The sequence below is a fragment of the Camelus ferus genome, chromosome 29 (genome assembly GCF_009834535.1).
Source record: "Camelus ferus isolate YT-003-E chromosome 29, BCGSAC_Cfer_1.0, whole genome shotgun sequence".
Classification (NCBI taxonomy): Eukaryota; Metazoa; Chordata; class Mammalia; order Artiodactyla; family Camelidae; genus Camelus; species Camelus ferus.
The window spans coordinates 27,145,115-27,164,495 of NC_045724.1; the positions used below are offsets into that span (position 1 = coordinate 27,145,115).

General features: G+C 45.0%; 1 protein-coding gene across 1 annotated transcript in view; it reads right to left on the reverse strand.

The window, feature by feature from the left end:
- The window catches only part of SNTG1 (syntrophin gamma 1), a 357,968-nt gene that overhangs the window by 12,578 nt on the left and 326,009 nt on the right, over positions 1 to 19,381 (reverse strand). The window contains exons 16-18 of the mRNA XM_032469883.1: positions 18,529 to 18,600; positions 9,339 to 9,491; positions 5,301 to 5,393 (exon numbers count right to left, since the gene is read on the reverse strand). Of these exons, the coding sequence (XP_032325774.1) occupies positions 5,301 to 5,393; positions 9,339 to 9,491; positions 18,529 to 18,600 (318 nt within the window). The remainder of the gene's footprint in view (positions 1 to 5,300; positions 5,394 to 9,338; positions 9,492 to 18,528; positions 18,601 to 19,381) is intronic.

Sequence of the window (19,381 nt, forward strand, 5' to 3'; positions counted from 1 at the left end):
TGCGTGGGGTCCTGGGTTCAATCTCCAGCGCCTCCACTAACAATAAATAGATAAACCTAGTTCTATTCCCCAGCCCCCGCAAAATGCAGGAAGACAGAACAACGCTAAAAAGTTTGAATGCAATGCCATTTGCATTTATAATTTAGGCTCATCATTCTTAACCCAGAGAGAAATCTTTTACAAAGAGTGAATCCGTGTGAGATAGAAGATGGAATGCTGAAATATTATCAAGCAGAATATTCGCGTGAAGATGACAAGGCCTGTGAGGCATCACTCGTTCCTGACGCCGAGTCACCGATGGGTGAACACCCGTACACCGTTCACTGCCGGTGTGTCCACTGCTGTGCTTCAGCGGAACGTGCTTGCTACAACGACCATCACACTGCGCTAGACCCTGTCACGCGGTCCCTCTAACCCCTGCAAGAGCTAAACCATCGCCAGAGTACTGCCCTTTCCCAGAGGAAACAATTACGGGGACACCACACACACACACACACACACACACACACAAGATACTTCACAGCTACTAAGTGGGGGGCCAAACCCAAGTCTGCCATCCTCCACGGTTCCTGCTGGTCTTTAATCCCAACCTACCTCTTTGATTTTCTGGAATTACTTGCCTAACCAAACATCAAAAACCCACTGCTTGATGACGATTCACACTGGACTCCCACTGCCAATGCTGGAAGAGCCTTAAGACAGAGGCTAGACCCCAAGCCCGCTTTAGCACAAGGCATGAACCTGGGAAACTGATTTCCCGATTCTCTCAGACAGCGCGTGTTCTGAGCCATCATGTCTTTTTCCTTAGGATGCTGTTGCTGTCTCAAGCCCTTTTTCTCTCTCTACAAGTAAAAAGTTTCCCATACGCTCTTCATTTGTTGAAGATCCCCTGTTAGAATTGGCCTGAAGTTTGGAAATGCCGGTGATCTAGAGAACATCAGTGGGCAGGGAAAAGAGAAAGCTTTCCCTTCCTCTGCGTCTCTGATGTTTATGACAGAGACCGCCCGGGCCGGCTGCAGTCCACCCGGGGAGGGGCCGGGCCTGGCTCTCCTAAGGGACCCTGGTTAGTGAACGAATTCACGTTCACATGACAGCAATGACTCCTTGCATGCAGACTACTCAAAGACATAATTCCTCAGTTCTATGCATGTAAATGCTAAAGGAGGCTAAGAAATGAAATGACATGCTTACACGTTGAACAAAAACAGGCAAAACCACGTCCACCACATCTTTATCAGCCTCTCCCAGTTCACCGTCAGTAGGTCCCAATGTCTCACTCCCTCGGGAAAAATTCCTCTTCAAAAAGACTGAAACAGCTTTTACACACGCAGGTCATGTAAGCACTACGTCTTCTGTGTTATGGGAAACGGGGAATGATGTTTTGCAACATAGGGGCAAACACACTGGAAAGTGCGATCTGTGTGGATTACAACTAATTACATAGAAGATGTTAAAAATCACAACAAAAATGCTTTGAAGGCAGGACCTACCTTTACTCTCTCCGTGATACTGGGCACCTGGTATTTGACATCTAACTCATGTTTGCCCATCAGTAACCACAAACATACTTTTTTTTCACTGTAAATGGTCTTGACAGGTCTCCTGGTTAAGCCACAAATCAAATCTGCCCTTGCAGCGCTGTTTCTGCTTTGCATCCTCCTTCAACTAAGCAAGACGCCAACCACGAGTACCCTCTCTTGCCTTCTGCCCACCCTCCCCGCCGGAGTAATTAACAAACGTTAGAATGTGGATGTGCTGTCGGCGCCTCCTTTTCCTCGCCTTTGGTGTGGGTGGGCTTGGAGGTATATTTAGTAGAAACCTTTCCTTTAAAAATATCCTTTACACATCTTTATTCTTCTCATTTGGTATCCATTCGTGTGAAATTTATCCTAACCAAATACGTTTCTGAACTTAATTAATTGGATGTTTACTAAAACCAGTGCATCTACTGTGTACTAATTTTACAAATCTTGTAAATTTGAACAGTAATGATAAAGGGATAAAAACAGAAATAGTGAAAGAACACAAAATTAGGTGAAAGCGTACAATGCTTTACAGAAAGCAGCTCTTTTCTCCTGATTTCTTGTTAACATATGCACACACGTTTGCCAGCTCAGTGGGCACTGACCGGCTCTAGAGAGAAAAAGAGGCGAGTTTACTGCGCTAGCTGCATCTGAGCCAACAGCTCTGCACACAGAACAAGCCGTCACTGCCTCACCCTCCTGCGGGTTGTCTGCAGGCTGCTCCGCCGACAGAGATTAAGCGCTTTATTAAGTAACCGCTAAATTACCACGAGAGTGTCTGCACATTTTATTTCCAAGGCAGCGCTATTCTTCACTTTTACTAATTTGATCTCTAAAATTTCATTATGAACTTTATCACTGTGATTCAATCATTTTTCTTTTTTTCCCTCAGTAGAATTTTAAAAATTCCCCGATTCAAAGAAATCTATATTTCTAGAAATTGACCCAAGTGTAAATAGCATCGCTTGGAAACGATTGTATTCCTTAAATTAACAACGTACGATGAATTGCCCTGGGATCTTTCTGCTTTGAATCAATGCACTGAACCATGGTTGAGGATGAGAGTCTGAGTCTGTGACGGTTAGTGAGGGCAGGGGTATATACGTCCTGTGTTTGAGGGGTGTGCACCAGCCGGATCTGACAGCGGGGCCCCAGCTCGAGCCTACATTTTATTCACCTGGTGAATGTGGAATAATTTCTTATCTCGGTTGCCTGGTGAAACCTGCCTGCCATAAATGTGTTTGTGTTAGAAACCAAGAGGTGTCGTGGAGAGCAGCCGCCCTGAGAGGCGTGGTCCAGGGGCGGGGCGCCAGGACCACTCCTTGGCTTCTAAGTCCGCAATGCACTTCGACTGTGTATAATATTTGAGTTCTATGCTGTAGCACACTAGGCTGGAATGTGTTTTTTCAAGAAGCTTAGAGAAGTCACTGCTGTCAGGCCCTCCCTAACCCGAACCCAGAAATCCGCTGGCATCTGTCTGTGGGATGCATCCCACACGCATACCAAAGAGAGAGAAGAGCTGAATATTACTTCATTGTCATGATAAAATGTTGTTCAAACATGATGCAAGACATTTTAATTTATAGGTAATTTTTTTGTATTGAAAATTTCTTCTTTAGGCTGATTCTGTGGAGTGAGACAACCTTCTCCCAGTGAGGTCAGCTCACTGGCTCCCCCGGCCTCTCTGTTGAAGCTTGTTGTCCTGAGATGATTATTAAAAGCTCCCCCTTTCCTCCGACAGTCACAGGTTCAGGAACGAATACTGTCTCCACAATGATGGGTTCGGATTCCTTCCCCTCCCTCCAGTTTCTCAGATGGCCTTGAAGGTCGGTACTTCCACCAAGTCAGAAACTGGAGGGACGGTCACTACTGTTCTGGTTTTTCCTGTGTGTCAAGCTTGTGCTGACTAAATCTCATTTCTTGCTAAAGGCCTTGCCCTGGACAGAGTCCCAGCAAGCGCTGGGTTCCCTGACGCACCCTCCGTCCCAGAGGACCCGGGCAGGTGCGCGCAGGTACGGCGGGTACCACATCCACACCAGGAGTCCTCCCCTCACCAACAAAAAGCCACAGCAGGGCCCCAACACGGATTTGAACCAAACATCAGCTTTAAAGAGAAACTCAAAATAGATTCAGAAACCCGTCCAGATGAATTTTACCAGTTTCCCTCTCATTTACTAGCGCGAGAGTCTTTTACCCACATGTGATAGAGTTCGGTGACAACTCGGGCCATCTTACTTCCTTTTTAAAATCAGAGTTTAATTTTTTATTCTAATCACTTTAATTTATGTTTAAAGTTATTTATTACATTCATTTAGTAGCTATGAAATTGATGCATTAATATTTAAAGTAGTAAATTTATTAAATTAATTTAATATTCATGAGCCTAGCCAGATTTGAATGAGTATTTTATTCAAAAGAACGTCTTTGTCATGGGACAAGTTTACAACAGTCTCATTTGAGGCTCAAAGAGCCACCGGCACCTGAAATTCCATAAATAAAAAAGTATTCTTGGGGAGAGTGTAGCTCAGTGGTAGAGCACATGCTCAGCACGCACGAGCTGGGTTCAATCCCCAGCACCTCCATCCAAAAAAAAAAAAGTTAAAAGAGAAAGAAAAGTATTATTTTGGCATCACACAAAGGCAACACCTTGCGTGATCAAATCTGAACTGGGTGTGTGCTACTTAATTTCCCGAAGTCAAAATATAAAGAAACATTGGCCACCCTCACATAATGTGAGATTTTGTGTGACAGTCTCAATCGCTGGGCCATGAAAAGTCGTAAGATCTCCAAACCCCAGCCCACGTCCCACTTGGCTGGGACCAGCTGGGCCCCGTCAATGGACGCCGTCTCCCAGGACGCACACTCCCACGCCCCGCACACTGTCCTCCCCACGCGTGTATACCGCTCTCGTTTTGTGTGCGTTTGCTTTCGAGAACCCTGTACAAGGCTTAGTGACATGTAAGTGCCCCAGTAAGGGATGACTCAGTCATCCTTCAGTAGCGAGACGGAATCTGTCACAGTCCATTAAGGAGAAGACAGGTCTGAGGAGCAGAGGTTCTCTGAGGGGAGGAGGGCGTCTTCCTGGGGGCCTCAGCCCTGGGTCAGGAGCTGTGGCAGTGTCTCTGGCCCTGGAAGGGACTGACGGTGGGTAGGGGGGCTTCAAGACCCTTTAGATACGGCTGGCTGAGAGGCCCCCTTCATCATTCGGTGCACATCACTCCCGGGGACACAGGCTTTGTGGAAGAGGCGCCGGTCAGACAGACAGACCTCACTGAGCCAGGTGTTCACAAGGGCTACCCTCCCTGGCTCGGAACGCCAAACCCTCAACGGGGCCATCCTGTGATCCTAACGTGTTACCCGTAGAACTAAACAAATACGGTTCCTCATTTTGATATTGGAGAATGACTCAGAAAAATAATAAAGGGACACTTTGTTTTAAAAAACTGTTTTGAGAGAAGAAAATTTCCCTTCATTATGAGGCCATACCTTTAATAAAAGAGAATATATATATATATAATGTAGAGACATATATATGTATGTATGTAACACATATACACGTACGTACTTCACGTAGTTATAATGTAGTTATAATGTGGTACCATATTGATTTTATTAAACTTCAAACTTTTGGCTTTCTATAAATAGATTAAAGCTTAATTTATCTTCTATCAATGGAACTGTGGACCTAAAACTCGACCCCTGAGGACCACTGAGCATGCTGACTGGATTAGAAGTGATTTCGATCATTCTAGGTTAAGAGCTGACGGAACACAGTACCTTGGTGGCCGCGTCAAAGCAGATGAAGCCGGAGCTGAAGTCGATGGTGAGCCCCATCAGGTGGCCGTCCAGGACACACGCGTACGTCTTGCACTGGACAGAACAGAAGACTGTTACTTTCCGTCAGATGGACCCAACGGCAGGTTTAACAGCCAACGCCTATCGACAGTGTGACCGCTCCTGTGAAATGCTCCTTATGCAATGCCACCTTCATTTCAGCAATGACTGTCTAAGGAAGCTGGTGTTCCCAACATCCCAGTGTTGACAGACACAAGCTGAGTGCCTGTGGCCCTGCCCGGGTGGGGGATGTGGGCTGTTTCTAGTTCTGCTCCATCTGACCTCGTCTCTGCCTTGTGCCCCATTTCTGCCCTTGGCTACACTGGCAGTAAAACTGTACACACATTTTCAGGTATAGGCAACATTATGTTGTTAGATTCTGTAGCTCAAGATCACAGCATTTTCATTACACTCAAAGTAAATTACTAAAGATTAAGGTCTTACTTAAATTCTTGGCACATCAATTTCATCACTATTATTAAAAAGAGAGCTCCCAGGCCCACAAACAGATTTAATACCCAAGGCAAAAAATACAAGAAACCTCGTGACCTTGAGAGTCTCTGTGTATTCATCCACACGGTGCACGTTACATCCTAAAGACACTGACTCTTGCCTATTATTTGTTCAAACCTACTGATTCTCCGAAATCCAGAATTAACAATTATTCACATTGAGATCAATTTAAATTATAACTTTACTTATATGAATATTTTGGGAAGACTAATAAAATATAGATAGCAAAATATAAGAATAACAGATCTGAAAAACAAACTTGGAGCTTACAGGAAACATAATGCATTTTTATGTCCATAAGCCAGTTTTATTTGCATTGAATTGCAAACCAGAATGGGATGTTAAAATGAAGAAAAATACTTGTAATTCACACACAAGGAGAGGGAGGAAGAGGGAGAGAGAAACCATCTCAAGCGAATGTTCAGTACTGATGCTTACATCCTATCTGTGTTTATAATGCTGTTTATGAAAGTACATTAAGTGAACCTCATTCTGACTATAATGATGCCTAAACGCGTCAATGCTTTTGCCATCACCAAAAAGCTGTATTCATGTGCTTAAGCCCAATTCGCGTAGTAATGTTATAACCATGCCAGATTATTCATTTGGAGTTAAGTTTTCCAAAAAAAAAAAAAAAAAAAAGCCAGATTAGAAAGCAAACTTAATGGTCCTTGTAAGTTCATTTTGGGTGTAATTTTATTTGTTTAATACACGAGCATTTTCCATGTGCACATCCACCCACTACCACTTCATTAAAGCTACTACCAACCTGAGGAATGTCCAAGGCTATCTCATTTTCTCCAATTTAGACATAATCATTTGCTATTTTCAAGTAACACTATTGAAAAAATACATCAGGTGGAAACACCTTCAGTATAGACCATTAAAATCGATCTCGTTAAGTTCAGAATTACAAATTAAATGCATTGTTTTAATAATCATTAAATTGATACAGATATGATATAAATTGAGACCCACTGAAGTTTGATTCCATGATTTATAGTCTTAACAGACATGTAATATGAGTATACTTGATGTATGTTTTAATATTAAAATATTTGATTTATGGTTTAATATCTATGTTTATTTTGAAATTATAGTTAGAAAAGAGCAAAAAATTACCCTTCTGGGGAAATTCAAATGAGAAATACTTTGAAATATTTTTGTGCAATCATATACTATTTGAAAATACATCACACATAAAATAAATTTTCATACACTCTTTTGTATGACAGCTAAATGTCTGTAGCTGGATAAAACACAACGAAAGAGTTTGAAATAATAACAATGACAGGAAATGAGTTTTTGAAAGTGATATACTTTTTCATTAAAAGTCTTATTTTCAAAGGGCGGTGTTAATTCAGATTAAATTAATGTAAAGTCAAAAACAACTCTCTGTCCCTTACCAGTATCATTCACTTACTCTGGGAAAACTGCTCAGAAGTAAGATAAACACAGGTGCTAAAAGTGCGGTAAGTGAATTCAGCCTAGAAACGGTACTTTGCACACTTGGGGAAGGTAAGATTTAGTTCATATCAGTTGTCATATTTCTGTTTCAATGTTCATTACATTTTCCAAATTTTGAGGTAATTTAAATGACAATGTAGGATGTTTAGAAATACCTGTTTTCAACGGACTACCCCCTAGATAAATATGTTGATATTTATATCAATATTAGGTACATTAGAGATTAGAAAATACATAAACAGATAAAGGAATAGATTAGAACCTAGAAAATGTTGAGGTGCTGTACTGTTAAGGAAAACCAATTTCAAAATAAAAATAATTTAACTGATTAATTCTTACTGTATTTGTCAATTTGCTAGTTTTCTACCTGGATGCCTGTTTCACAATAGGACATGTGTCTTCCTTTATTTCTTTGTCAACTTTAATGGTAGTGGAAATATTGAGAACATGGAAACCACACAAGGTTCTTCATGTAAGTATATTCATGTCCTTGAGTTTTGAAATAGAACTGCAGTGTTCAGTCATTGACTATTGATTTCTGGTAGAGTAAACAAAGGGAAATTATGAAATCCATAAAACAACCAGAAGCTAAAAAGGCATTAAATATTTCACTTTCCGCTTACTATATGCACCTTAAATCCATAGCATAAATATGTAAGGTGCTAATGCAAAAAAGTGCGTTGCTCAGGATGTCAGCTTAGAGACGGTGAGGTCCAGATTAACAAAAAAGGAAAGACAATGAACAGCAGTAAAATACAAATGGAACGACATGATTTTATCTCTATCTCATTTCTAAGCATCCGGAGACTTAAAATGAAATCTTAAATTGAAACCAGCAGGTAGAAATCGCCATGTATTTGCTTCCAAGTGATGTGATAGGCCAGAAGAACGGCAATTAGGAACACCTGAGACTATAGGTAACAATCACAAAAACGTCAACTCCTGTACAACCCTGTGCAACGCTCTGAAACGGACTTGGATGTGGACACTGGGAATCAAGTAACGTTGAAGGTATTTTTCATCTTTCCACTTTTGATATTAAAGTATCTATTTACTGAATTGAGGCTCTATACAGCTAAACTATGGAAACAACGATTCTCAGTCACATTGTTGGATACACGCAGGTCAGCAGGACTGTTGGAAAGTGTGAACTGAGCGAAGGGAAAAGGGAAGAACGAGTCCTCGCCTCGTCGCCCCCGGACTTCCACGTCACAGCGGTGTGACTCACGGGCTGAATATGGACGTTTGTGGCCGGAAAGGAAGGAAGGAAGGGATAATGCCACCGATCAGGTCAGCTCCACTGAAGACCATGCACCCCGAGGCCCGCGACCGGCGGGCGACCCCCGGCCCCCCGCGCCCCCGGCCCGGCGCGAGCGCCCCAGCGGCCGGGCTGCCAGCTCTCGCCCGGGGCCCGTCTGGGCGAGAAAACTTCGCTCGGAAGGAACGAGGCGTCACAAAACCTGCCGATGCTCCTGAGGGACGACAGGCCCTGGGCCGCGGTCGGCAGGCGCAGCAGGTCACCCCGGAACCTCCGCCCCGCGCGGGACGCCCCCGGGCGGGGCCCCCGAACACGGAGGGGGAGCAGGGCCCCCGGCGGCGGGCGGGGCGGGGGGGGGGGCGCGGGGAGCGGGGGGCGCGCAGACGGGACCGGCGGCGGGGCTGCGACCGAAGTGCCGGAGACCGGGGAGGCTTCTGGCGCAAAGAGCCCCTGGAGGGGACGAAGCCCCTCGGGCCGGAGACCGGGGGAGCGGGGACGGCGCACAGGGCCGCCGCCTGCTTCAGATTCCGGGTAGAGCAGACGCCAGTTAAAATGAGGAACAGGTTTGAGGTGCGCGGCCGCCAGCGGCCTGGAGAGGTGTCTCAGGGCCCGCGCAGCCGCTGCCACCAGCGGCCGGCCGGTGGGCGAGTCGGGGACGCTCACAGGCCCGAGCCCCGCCGCTGGCGCTCGAGGGCCGCGCGCACGCACGTGGGGCCCACACCCTGGACGCCGCAGACTCTCACCTGGATGCGCTCCACCTCCAGGAAGGCCGCTGTCTGGAAGGCTCGTTCCCACTGGGCCAGGTCGGACTCCAGCTCCACGGAGAAGTAGAGGTCCTCCCCGGACTCGGACTGCACGCTGAAGCAGTGTTTCCGCCGGTCCAGCAGGTCGCTGTCCTGGTGGAAGCCTGGAGTTACACGGGCTGCACTCACCTGCCCTCCGGCCGAGCCGGCTGCACACGAACCGCGCGGCCCGGGGCGCGGGGAGCCCCGTCGTGACGCCCCCTCTCTCTGACGTCACCAAGCCTTTGCTGAGATGGTCACGGCAGCCAGTTTCTAGCCCGCAAAGTCTCGGACTGACCCTGGGGCAAGTCCGTAAGCTAGACGTCAGGGTTTCTGGCCTCAGCTCTTACGAGCAAGGGAACTACCAGGAGTGAGTGAGATTTGCCTCTTCCTGGACAGATGGATGACACCCAATCGCCCTTCCTCCTCACAGAAAGGTGAAGATGATGAAACTAAACAATACTTACTAATGTATCTGCAGATGTTAAGAGAGCCTTCGAAGCATGGCATTTTTAGCTGAGTTGATTTCTATGGCCCTCAAAGTATCATGGAAATATTATTCTACCTGAGACACGAAAAAAATGAATCTACTATGTCTCAGAATTTTTACTGCTTTAAAAAAAAACACACATTTACCTTATTTATGGAACCGTATTTCACTGAGTTAGAAAGACCAACATAGCAATTTCTTGGTTTTACTAGAAGTTTCCCACTGATGCGTTCACACATCTGCCTGTACAGCCATCTCAGAGATGTTAAAAGGGGAAAATAACGCAGCTAAGAATTGATGCCACAAGCTAATTCCACGCAGTATGTCACACAGCGCCTTTGAATCGCATGTGCCGTATACTGAAAACTGCCAGTCACTGATGGCTCTAACCATTTTTTATAGAGAGGTATATAAAGGTATTAAACACCCAAAATGCTAGAAGGAATTCTCTGCTTTGGCAGGTGTTTTCAAAATAATAGCAATTTTACAAAGAATTCCAATTGTCCTTGTTTTTTCTATTTATGTTTAAAATGACTAGAGAAGAGCTAATGAAAGGCAGCCCTTCCTGGGCTCCAGAGTTTCCCTTGACACCCGCTGCCTGTTGATGTTCTGGAAGCTTAAAGGAAGACACATTCTCTCTGTAGTGATGGATTTTCCGAGTCTATCTTAAGGGAGAACACGAAAGCATTGTATCTTTGAAAACGCAGTCCAAGTAAGCAGACCGTGCCGTCCTTTCTAGTAATTTGGAGCTTACAACATCCAGGGAGAGTGACAATGACAGACACTGAATACATAACTAGACAAGTCGATATGTCAGCGGAGACCCCTGTAAAAAGTAAGAATATGGTTTATCCCACAATAGGCTGGGAGGTCAGGGAGATGTCCTTGAGAAAATGCTATGGTTTATTAAATTGGCTTTAATGTTCCTTGTCAGATAAAATTGTTAATATAAAACAATCTGTGTCATTAACACCCAGAAAAGTGTTGCTGTTTTTCCTTCTCACAAAATTGCACATTGTCACAGATCTTAAAGGAACTTCATCTCAGATTTTCTGTTTTCTTGGCAAGTTATTAGCTCTCTCACTCCTGTAAAACCTGATTTACATCTTCTGTGACACGACCCAAGCTCTTGGAGACAGAGCCTCTGTCATCTCTGCAGATAGGACTGCGACACCTCTGACCACCGGTAGCCACTTGTTACCGAATTAACAGCCGCTCCTCGTGGGCAGACTGCCACTGCACCCTACAGTCATCTGGGTGTTCAGGCCTCACGGTTCAAAGAGGGAGACAAATACATAAGAATAATAAACATCTCTCAGACAGTGCTATAGAGGTAAAGTGCTAAGGAAACACAAGGAGTAACACATCATTCTGGAGAGAGAGTGGAGAGGAGAAAGCCTTGTTCTAGGAAGAGACCAGAGGGTCCTCACGGGCTGAGAGACACATGTGAGGGCCGTCGGCCCAGCCTGAATGAGCCCAGGTGCCCCTGCTAGAAATGCACCTGCTGTGAAGACCATGGGGGGCGGTGCTTGAGGGCGGGAGGAGCAGGACACACCCTGACTTGGAGGGAGCAGGGCCAGTGAGGTGGGAGGGCAGAAAGGCAGCAGGCTGGGGTCCACGTTCAGAGGTTCAGTGAAATGTGGCTACAGCTGAGACATTTCAAAGATCTGCTTCGAAAATAGTCATCCAGTTACCGGCTGATGGACACTTAGGTTGGAATACTACTCAGTCATGAAAAAGAAAATAATGCCAAATGCAGCTTTCTAAGTGAAGTAAGCCAGAAAGAGAAAGAAAAATACCATATGATATCACTTATATGTGTAATCTAAAAAAAAAAAAAAAAGACACGAACTTATTTACATAACAGACAGACTCACAGACAGAAAAAGAAAAAACTTATGGTTCCCAGGGAGGAAAGAGCATGGGAAGGGATAAGTTAGGAGTTCAGGATTTGCAAATGCAACTACTATACATAAAATAGATAAACAACAATGTCCTGCTGTACAGCACAGACAAATATATTCAGTAACTTGTAATGGCCTATAATGAAAACGAATATGAAAAGATACATATATATGTATGACCAACTCACTGTGCTGTACACCAGAAAGTAACACAGCATTGTTACTTTAATAAATAAATAAATAATTTAATAAATAAATAAAAAAACAGTAAATAAATAAAAAAGAAACAAAGGCAGAGACATTAGCAGAAATCTGTGCTTAAACCAGAAGAAAAGAGAAAACAGTTGTCCAAGACACTGCTGTCCTCCTGTCTCTGTCTGGTGTCCTCGTCACGGGGCCACAGTGAAGGCGCCCAGCCTCAGATGCGGCCGGGGGCGACCTCAGCTCTCCCGTTTCCGGGACGAGCTGGCCGGAGAAGGCATGGCTTCTGGAATGTCTGCTGTTAATGTTGATACTCAAAAAAGTAAACATATGTGGCTCCCCACGCACTGCGACTTAAACTTGCTGCCTGCACACCTCACCTTCTGTCAGGCTGTGATGTGGCCCCTGCAGACACACCATCTGGGGGATTCTTTATGCTGATTGGCGCGCATGACCCATCAGTGCTGACACAGTGACAGCCAACGTGTCTTGAGCATACCTTTGTGCATTTTTCTCATTTACTACTTTTCCTTCAGAAAGATCCTCTCTAGGTTTTTAGATTTACTCCGAGTCTCCTGCACACTCTGCAGACTGATAACCAAGCGCCGTCCTTCCTGGGCCACACGTCAGCTTAATAAGCAGCCTGACCCAGAAGCCACATGTTGCAAGTATGTTTGCTAATAATGTGCGTAGTTCGTCTAAGGCCAACGGGTATAAATAACTGCAACAAACAAGCAAGACAAACCGTGTCTTTATAATAATTACTGAGCGTGGAGATACTGCCAGCCGTAAATTTTCTATTTTGCTTAAAATGTACAGGACTAAAGGCAGGAAAAGCTGCCCCCAAATTGGTGAGTTGCCCCCACGGCCAGGTTTCCGCGTGTGGTCTCCTCTCTCCACTGAGCTGCGGTGGCTTCACCCAGTGCTCAGTGACGCAGCGAGTCGCTTGTCACACTCTCTTTCAAATACACTTGTCATTGTTTGAATAACAGCTATGGCCTTTCTTCAAGTTAATGGCATGTGTGGGATCAAAAATGAAAATGAAAAAGTAAGGATAAATGTGTTCACATTATTATATTAAATTTAAATTACTCTATGAGCTACATGACTTTAGCACATTTACGTTTGCCACTGCTTCTTCTGCTTGAGCTTATAGCAAATCAGGGAATCACTCGATCTAAGCATGGAGTTATTTAAAAACAAACAGAAATTGTGATTTTTTTAATGAAAAGAGAGGACCAGGCCTAGGACGGATTCTTCAGCTACAAATAATGATTTTCATTCTTCTGCAACTATTCTCATAATTTAAAATGAGGGGAAGGGGGGCTGAGTATCGCTCAGTGGTGGAGCACGTGCTTAGCGTGCACAGGGTCCTGGGTCCAGTCCCTAGTACTTCCATTAAAAAATAGATAAACCTAATTACCTCCCATTGCCAAAAAATAAAAATAAAATAAACTGAGTGGAAAACATACCAACAAAATTAAATCTTGCCAATTAATTTTCAGTGAGACTCTCAGGAATGATTCAGTCTCTAAAGAGACATTAAATGCACACCAAGTTCTGCACAAAAATGGTACTATGATAACACAGTATAGTGCTGTCTTCCATTTTTATACAAATACCATTCTTAACCCTGTTGTGTAGTGAAAATTTTTACATGAATTAACATATTGTTAGGAATATTTTTCCATCATTAGATTTTGTAAAAGATAAAGTTGGGGAAATTACTCAAATTTTATTATAAATCTGGTTCTATACATCCCAGAACAAAAAGGGTATTTGCATCTTATTCAGCCAATATGACCAATGTGGAAAACAGCTTGCATTTCAAATGATATTAGCTCAATAATTATGTAACTTCCCCTCTTCTGTGCTGTGTAGAAATACATCAAAAGCAGGTGAAAGTAAAGTACACGAAGGTATTTCCATTTTTTACAGCTATGGCAGATAACAAGACGTTAAAATTACTTTCCTAGTAAAATGTCATTAAATACCTGCCAGAAAAATTATTTTCCAAGTCATCTAGCCTTTAAGTTATTACTCATATATTCATAAATCATGAGACGTAAATCTCATGATCTGAAAAGTAAAATTTTCAACTTCTGAAAAAAGTAATTGAAAAAAATTTATAACTATTATTTTAAAATTAATTTAAAATAAAACTTAAGATATTTTAGATATTAAAAATCAATTAAAATCAAACCAAGTGAATGCCCTATATATGTAAGTCAATTCATTTTTTTATCTTTGGGATTTTAGTTGCCTTATCTGGGAAAAGAAGAAATAAAACTTTAAATTTCCTCCCTTTTCTCTCCTGGGAAACTGGAGTCCCTGCTATCAATAAACAGGCACAGTGGCAAATGCCAGATACAGTCTCTAAATCAGTCTTAACAGTGATCCATCCACGTCGGCTGTGCTCTTCTCTTTCCTGAGGAGGGAAAGGGGACTCGGACATGTCGGTCGTGTCCCCAGTCGAGAGGCTGCTGGCCCCAGGGACTCGGGTCACACGTGCTGGGGAGTCACCGGCTGAAGCTCAGAAGTCAGCTTTATTTCCACCTCTCCTAGAATCAGTGCCCGCACTTGCCTGAAGCTCTTGCAAAGACGAAATTCGCGGATACGTTTATGTATCACCGTCACTGATGCTGACTGTTGCTGAAAAGCTGGGCTGGGTCAGACTCCAGCGCCCACGCACACGCCAGTACACCCACCCGCAAACACACACACACAGCCCCCTCTGTAACACAGATGTGTGGGACTGCCTACGATGAGGTGCAGGATGAACAAGCAGTCGGAGAGGCTCCGTGTCTATAAAATACCGACCAGCATTCACATTGGAGGTGTACACACTGGCCCGAGTTTCTTTTCCGGGCACGTCTGACCCTTCTGCCGCTCTTGAGGGCTTTTGTGTGCGTGCCTGTACGGGCGTGTTAGTTCTGTCCCAGCACATCATGCGCATGACGAAATGCTCTTGCAGACATTAGCCCATTATCCCTCTGTCTTTACGGCTTGCAGAGGTCAAGTGACTTAAACAAGAACTTATTCTAAAAATTCAGAGATTCTAGAATTTAGGGTGAAATATATTTTTTTAAATACATCTGCCGTTCACAAATTTTTCTGACTATTGGCATGAGAACACATGTTCTAAGGCTAGAATTCTTAGGTTCAGAAATCTATGGTGGGTGTGGCTTAAAGGTAAATTTGGGGTAGACTCCCCAGGCCAGCAGGACCCTAGCACAGGGGTGGTTTAAGAAGACAACACTGTCCCAAGCAGCATCCCACTTGCCACGGAATTTACCTGATTTGGATACAAATATATTTATTAACTGATATCTTAGAGAAAGGCAAGGCTGATTCTCGAGGACTCTCGGACAGGAGAGACAGTGACCCCAGCCGACTCTCTGTCCTGAGCAATGACCCCTTGTTTCAGTCTATCCACACAGCCTGGCTTAAGCTCCTTCATTTGCTTAATATGTGTTAGATTTAGCTTCAGTCAGGGAACTTGGGAAGAAAATTCCTACTTTAAAAAAAGAGGAGAGGGGAGGGTGTAGCTCGGGGGCAGAGTGCCCGCTTAGCACGCAGGGCGTCCTGGGTTCAGTCCCCAGTGCCTCCATTAAAAGTAAATAAACCTAATTACTGCCCCCACCCCAAAATACCCAAGAACTTTTTAAAGCAGAGTTTCAGTGAAGACAACTACCCATGTGAAAAATGCTGGCTACCATCAGGGAAAATGCTCTTCCATGCGGTGTTGTTAGAAAGTATACGGTGTGCACAGAAAACACTATTATCAAAAGAAACTTTTATCCTTGTATTTGATTTGCTTTCTTGAGTCCCTGTTTCATACACTTGGATCAGCTTTCACTATCAGTTTGATTGATGTCTGCATTTTCCCTAAGACATTATTATTGAAGCAAACAGAAGCTTCTCTGCTGTAAATTAGCAAAACTAGAACCAGAAAAGCACACAAGCAAGAAACACACGAAACAAGAACATTCACATTAATTTCTCATAATATTATTCAAAGGGAGGACTTTCAGAGCTGCTGACTGAGATGAATGGTTTTAATTAATAGTTGCAAGTTTCATCTTCCAATTCCAATTCTAATATTCTACTTCTGAGGACAATTGCATCACACGGAAACGAGCCCTCAAGCCCACGCTTTGAAACCCCCGGGAAGGGTGGTTTCAGGAGAAAAGGCTGTGCGGTGCGGGGCTGGGGCAGGTGCCACGTGTTTCCCTCAGGGTGAATTTCATGGGGTCGTAACCGGTGGGAGTTGTGGCTGGTCCCATGGTCCTGCCTTTAAGAAAGAATCCAAACAGTCCCACGTTTAAATACATCCAAAGAAGGCAATTCTAGGTTGTAGCCTTCAGTGTTTGGAACGTGAAGATGGTTCTTCTATCTCTGACTATTCCTGTTTTGAAAACGGAATCCCTCACATCGCAGTTTATACTGATTTACTCTTAATCTTTCTTCAGATGTGATTCAAAACAGGTGGTCACCAATTTTGAGAAGTCACCTTTTCTATCCTCGAGGACAAATATCGAGTCACCTCTGAGCTTTCTCTTTATGAAACTAAATGAAGTAAATCATTCCACCTTCCCTCCCAGGCCCCACGCTGTAGCTATTTGATGATCTTAGCATCTCCCTGCGCCGAAGCCGAGCCAGCGTTTCCCGAAGCCCTCAGGTAGTAAAAGACACCCGCTCCCTGGCACGGGCTCGTGCGGGTCTGGCCAACGTGAGCCATAAAAGGAGTTACTGTGTCACTTAACACGACACCTCTGTTTACTGGACCCCAGTCTCCTGTATGAGTGCCGTGTCCGGGGAGATGTAGAAAGCGAGGGTCGTTGTGCAATGTGGTGTCTGGCTCGCAAGCATCTCACAAAATGTGTTCAGTTAATCCTGCACAATTTGTCCAACGAAGGGGAGGTGCTAGGGCCAGACAGCTCAGTTAGCTCTCCTGAATATACGTGGTCTGACCTCTGGCCTGGCTTCCGAGGCATCTTCTAAAGAGCAGGTCAGGACAAACCAGATGCCACTTACATCGCAGGCCCATCAGATGCTTTTTTTCCCCCTAGTGTTACTTCTTTTAAACAAAAACAAACAACTTATAAGCATGGAAACATCTTGGAGCAGAGTTCAAGGTTGCAGGTACCCACGGCTGCCTCTGAAAGTGTTTTATCCTGGCCTATCCGTGCCTGGAGGGGGTATTCAGCTGACGTTCAACCAAGGAGGACTGCCCACCGGCTGCGCCAGGCACTGCTCGGGTGGGGGGACGTCTCTCTGAGCCAGTCAGGTGGCACCTTTGTCCCCGGGAGGCTGGTCTGGAGAGGGTGAGAGGAGTCACAGCACAAACAAGGCGCCACGTCACGGCAACAAGGCCGGTGTCAGCAACGCCTGCTAACTCAGGGACGCCAGCCCCAGGGGACACTGCCATTTATACAGAATGAGAAAAGGGCGGCAAGGGAGGTGACAGGTGAGCAGAGGCAGGAGCAAAGGATTCCAGGAATCTGGGGGGGCGGTGACACAGAGAAGCCGGGGCTGGTGTGAGCGGAGGGGGATGGAGGGGCCAGAGCCAGTGGGCGGGCAGGTGGCCCGAGGCTGCAGCAGGTGGTGGGCGGAGGGCTGGGCAGGCGGGGTGGTCCAGGTCACAGCACCCGGCAGGCACCCTTTGGGCTTTACTTGGCGTGGCGCTGGCTCGCGGCCTGAGAGCTTCCTTGTTCACAGATGACAAGTGAGAGTAGGTGTGTGTTATTCAATGTCTGAAAATATTTCTCTCCAGGCCGTATAACCCAGGTGAAAATTTCCCCAGAGCAACTAAGAGGCCGATGGCAAGTTTTATGTGGGAAGGTAAGAAGTGTTGCTTGGCTGTGATTTGGGCAGAGTGCTGACCACCGGGCACTGCCGGGCTCTTGTGACAGCAGCGGAAAGTGCCAAGGGTTTTCTAGAGGCAGTTTAGATAAACGCATCCAGCGTCTTGAATATATTCAAACATTTTCTGCCCGGGATTTCCAAATCTCAGAATTCAGACTAAAGGAAATAACTTGGAGGTTACACAAGAGTTTTTCAATTCTTCGCTGTTCTTTTTCCTGGGCCCCTTAACCACACACTGGTGTCACCCTAATAAAACGCCAGCTCGCTGAAAGCAGGGTGCCTCCACCTCTGTCTCCAGTCACACACTGCTTAGCAGAGGCCCTGGAATACAGCAACACTCAAGTGTCTGCGCAATAAATCAGAGAACGATGCTGCGATATATCTGACAGGGGGGTGTCTAAAGGCAAAATTAAGAGACTGGCTAAAAAGATGGCCAAACTGATGGGATAGGTAAAACCTACCACAAAGTCATAATTTTGGGGGAAGAATATTATCTGACATAACAAAATCTCAAAGCATATTTTTACATGAAAAAGCAGATTTAAACCATATATATTTTTTCTTTTGTCTTTATCTTGTGTTTTCTTTCATATCCACGTATCGTTTGTTTCCATGAACTACCTATGAGCCCAGGACCCCTACTGGCTGAAGAAAAGCAGTTAAAATGACCACCACTTGTTGATCATACCTTGAGAATCTTGCACATAATCTCATAAACTGAAAATGTTTTCTCCGCCCGGGTCCAGTCCCACGTGGTCACCTTTAAAAAGATGAGAAACTCATGTGCCATTTGTTTTAGAAAGACAGCCCCTCTTTTTGTCTTTTCTTATATAGCACGGAACACCCATGAGACTTTCGCACGCGCACCACACAGACTCTGAGCTGCGAGGATTTCCGCACACAAACCCCGGGACGGCGTTTCCACCCCCGCCCAGGTTTCACCTCCACGTCTCTTCCCATTTCAGCAAGGATTTCACGTGATGCGCAACAATTTCTGCCCCCGACTGTGTCGATGCATTTTAGATAGTGCGTGTGTCCTCTACATGTAAATACCGAGTGTGTGTGTTTCACATGTGGAACTTTTTTCCTGCTTCCCACCAGTGACACACAGACTCCCAGATGCCACGGCAGCCCCGGCTGTGACTTTAAAGGGAGACCAGGAGCCCTCCTGCCCCTGGACATGGCGACACGCCGAGCGCCACGAGCTGCTTCCTTACTTGTGTTTAGCACCTATTTGCCTGATTGGTCATAAGAAACTATTCAGAGTGGGAAAATCAGGAACTTGTGAAAGAGACAAATCCTTATGTCTCTTTCCTGTCTTCCAGGTGCGTTGAGCTTTGTGTAAACAAAGACGTTCAAAACTGCTTCAAGTCTAACTTGATACTTCAAGGTCGTATGTGTTACTAGACTTGTGAGTGAGCGGTGTGACATTTAATATTTATACTCAGTAAACGTTAATTGAGACTCGACTCTGCGTAAGGTGCATGTCCCCAAAGCACGACCGCCGGCGAGCGGCTACCCACGCCCAGCTCGCGCACAGC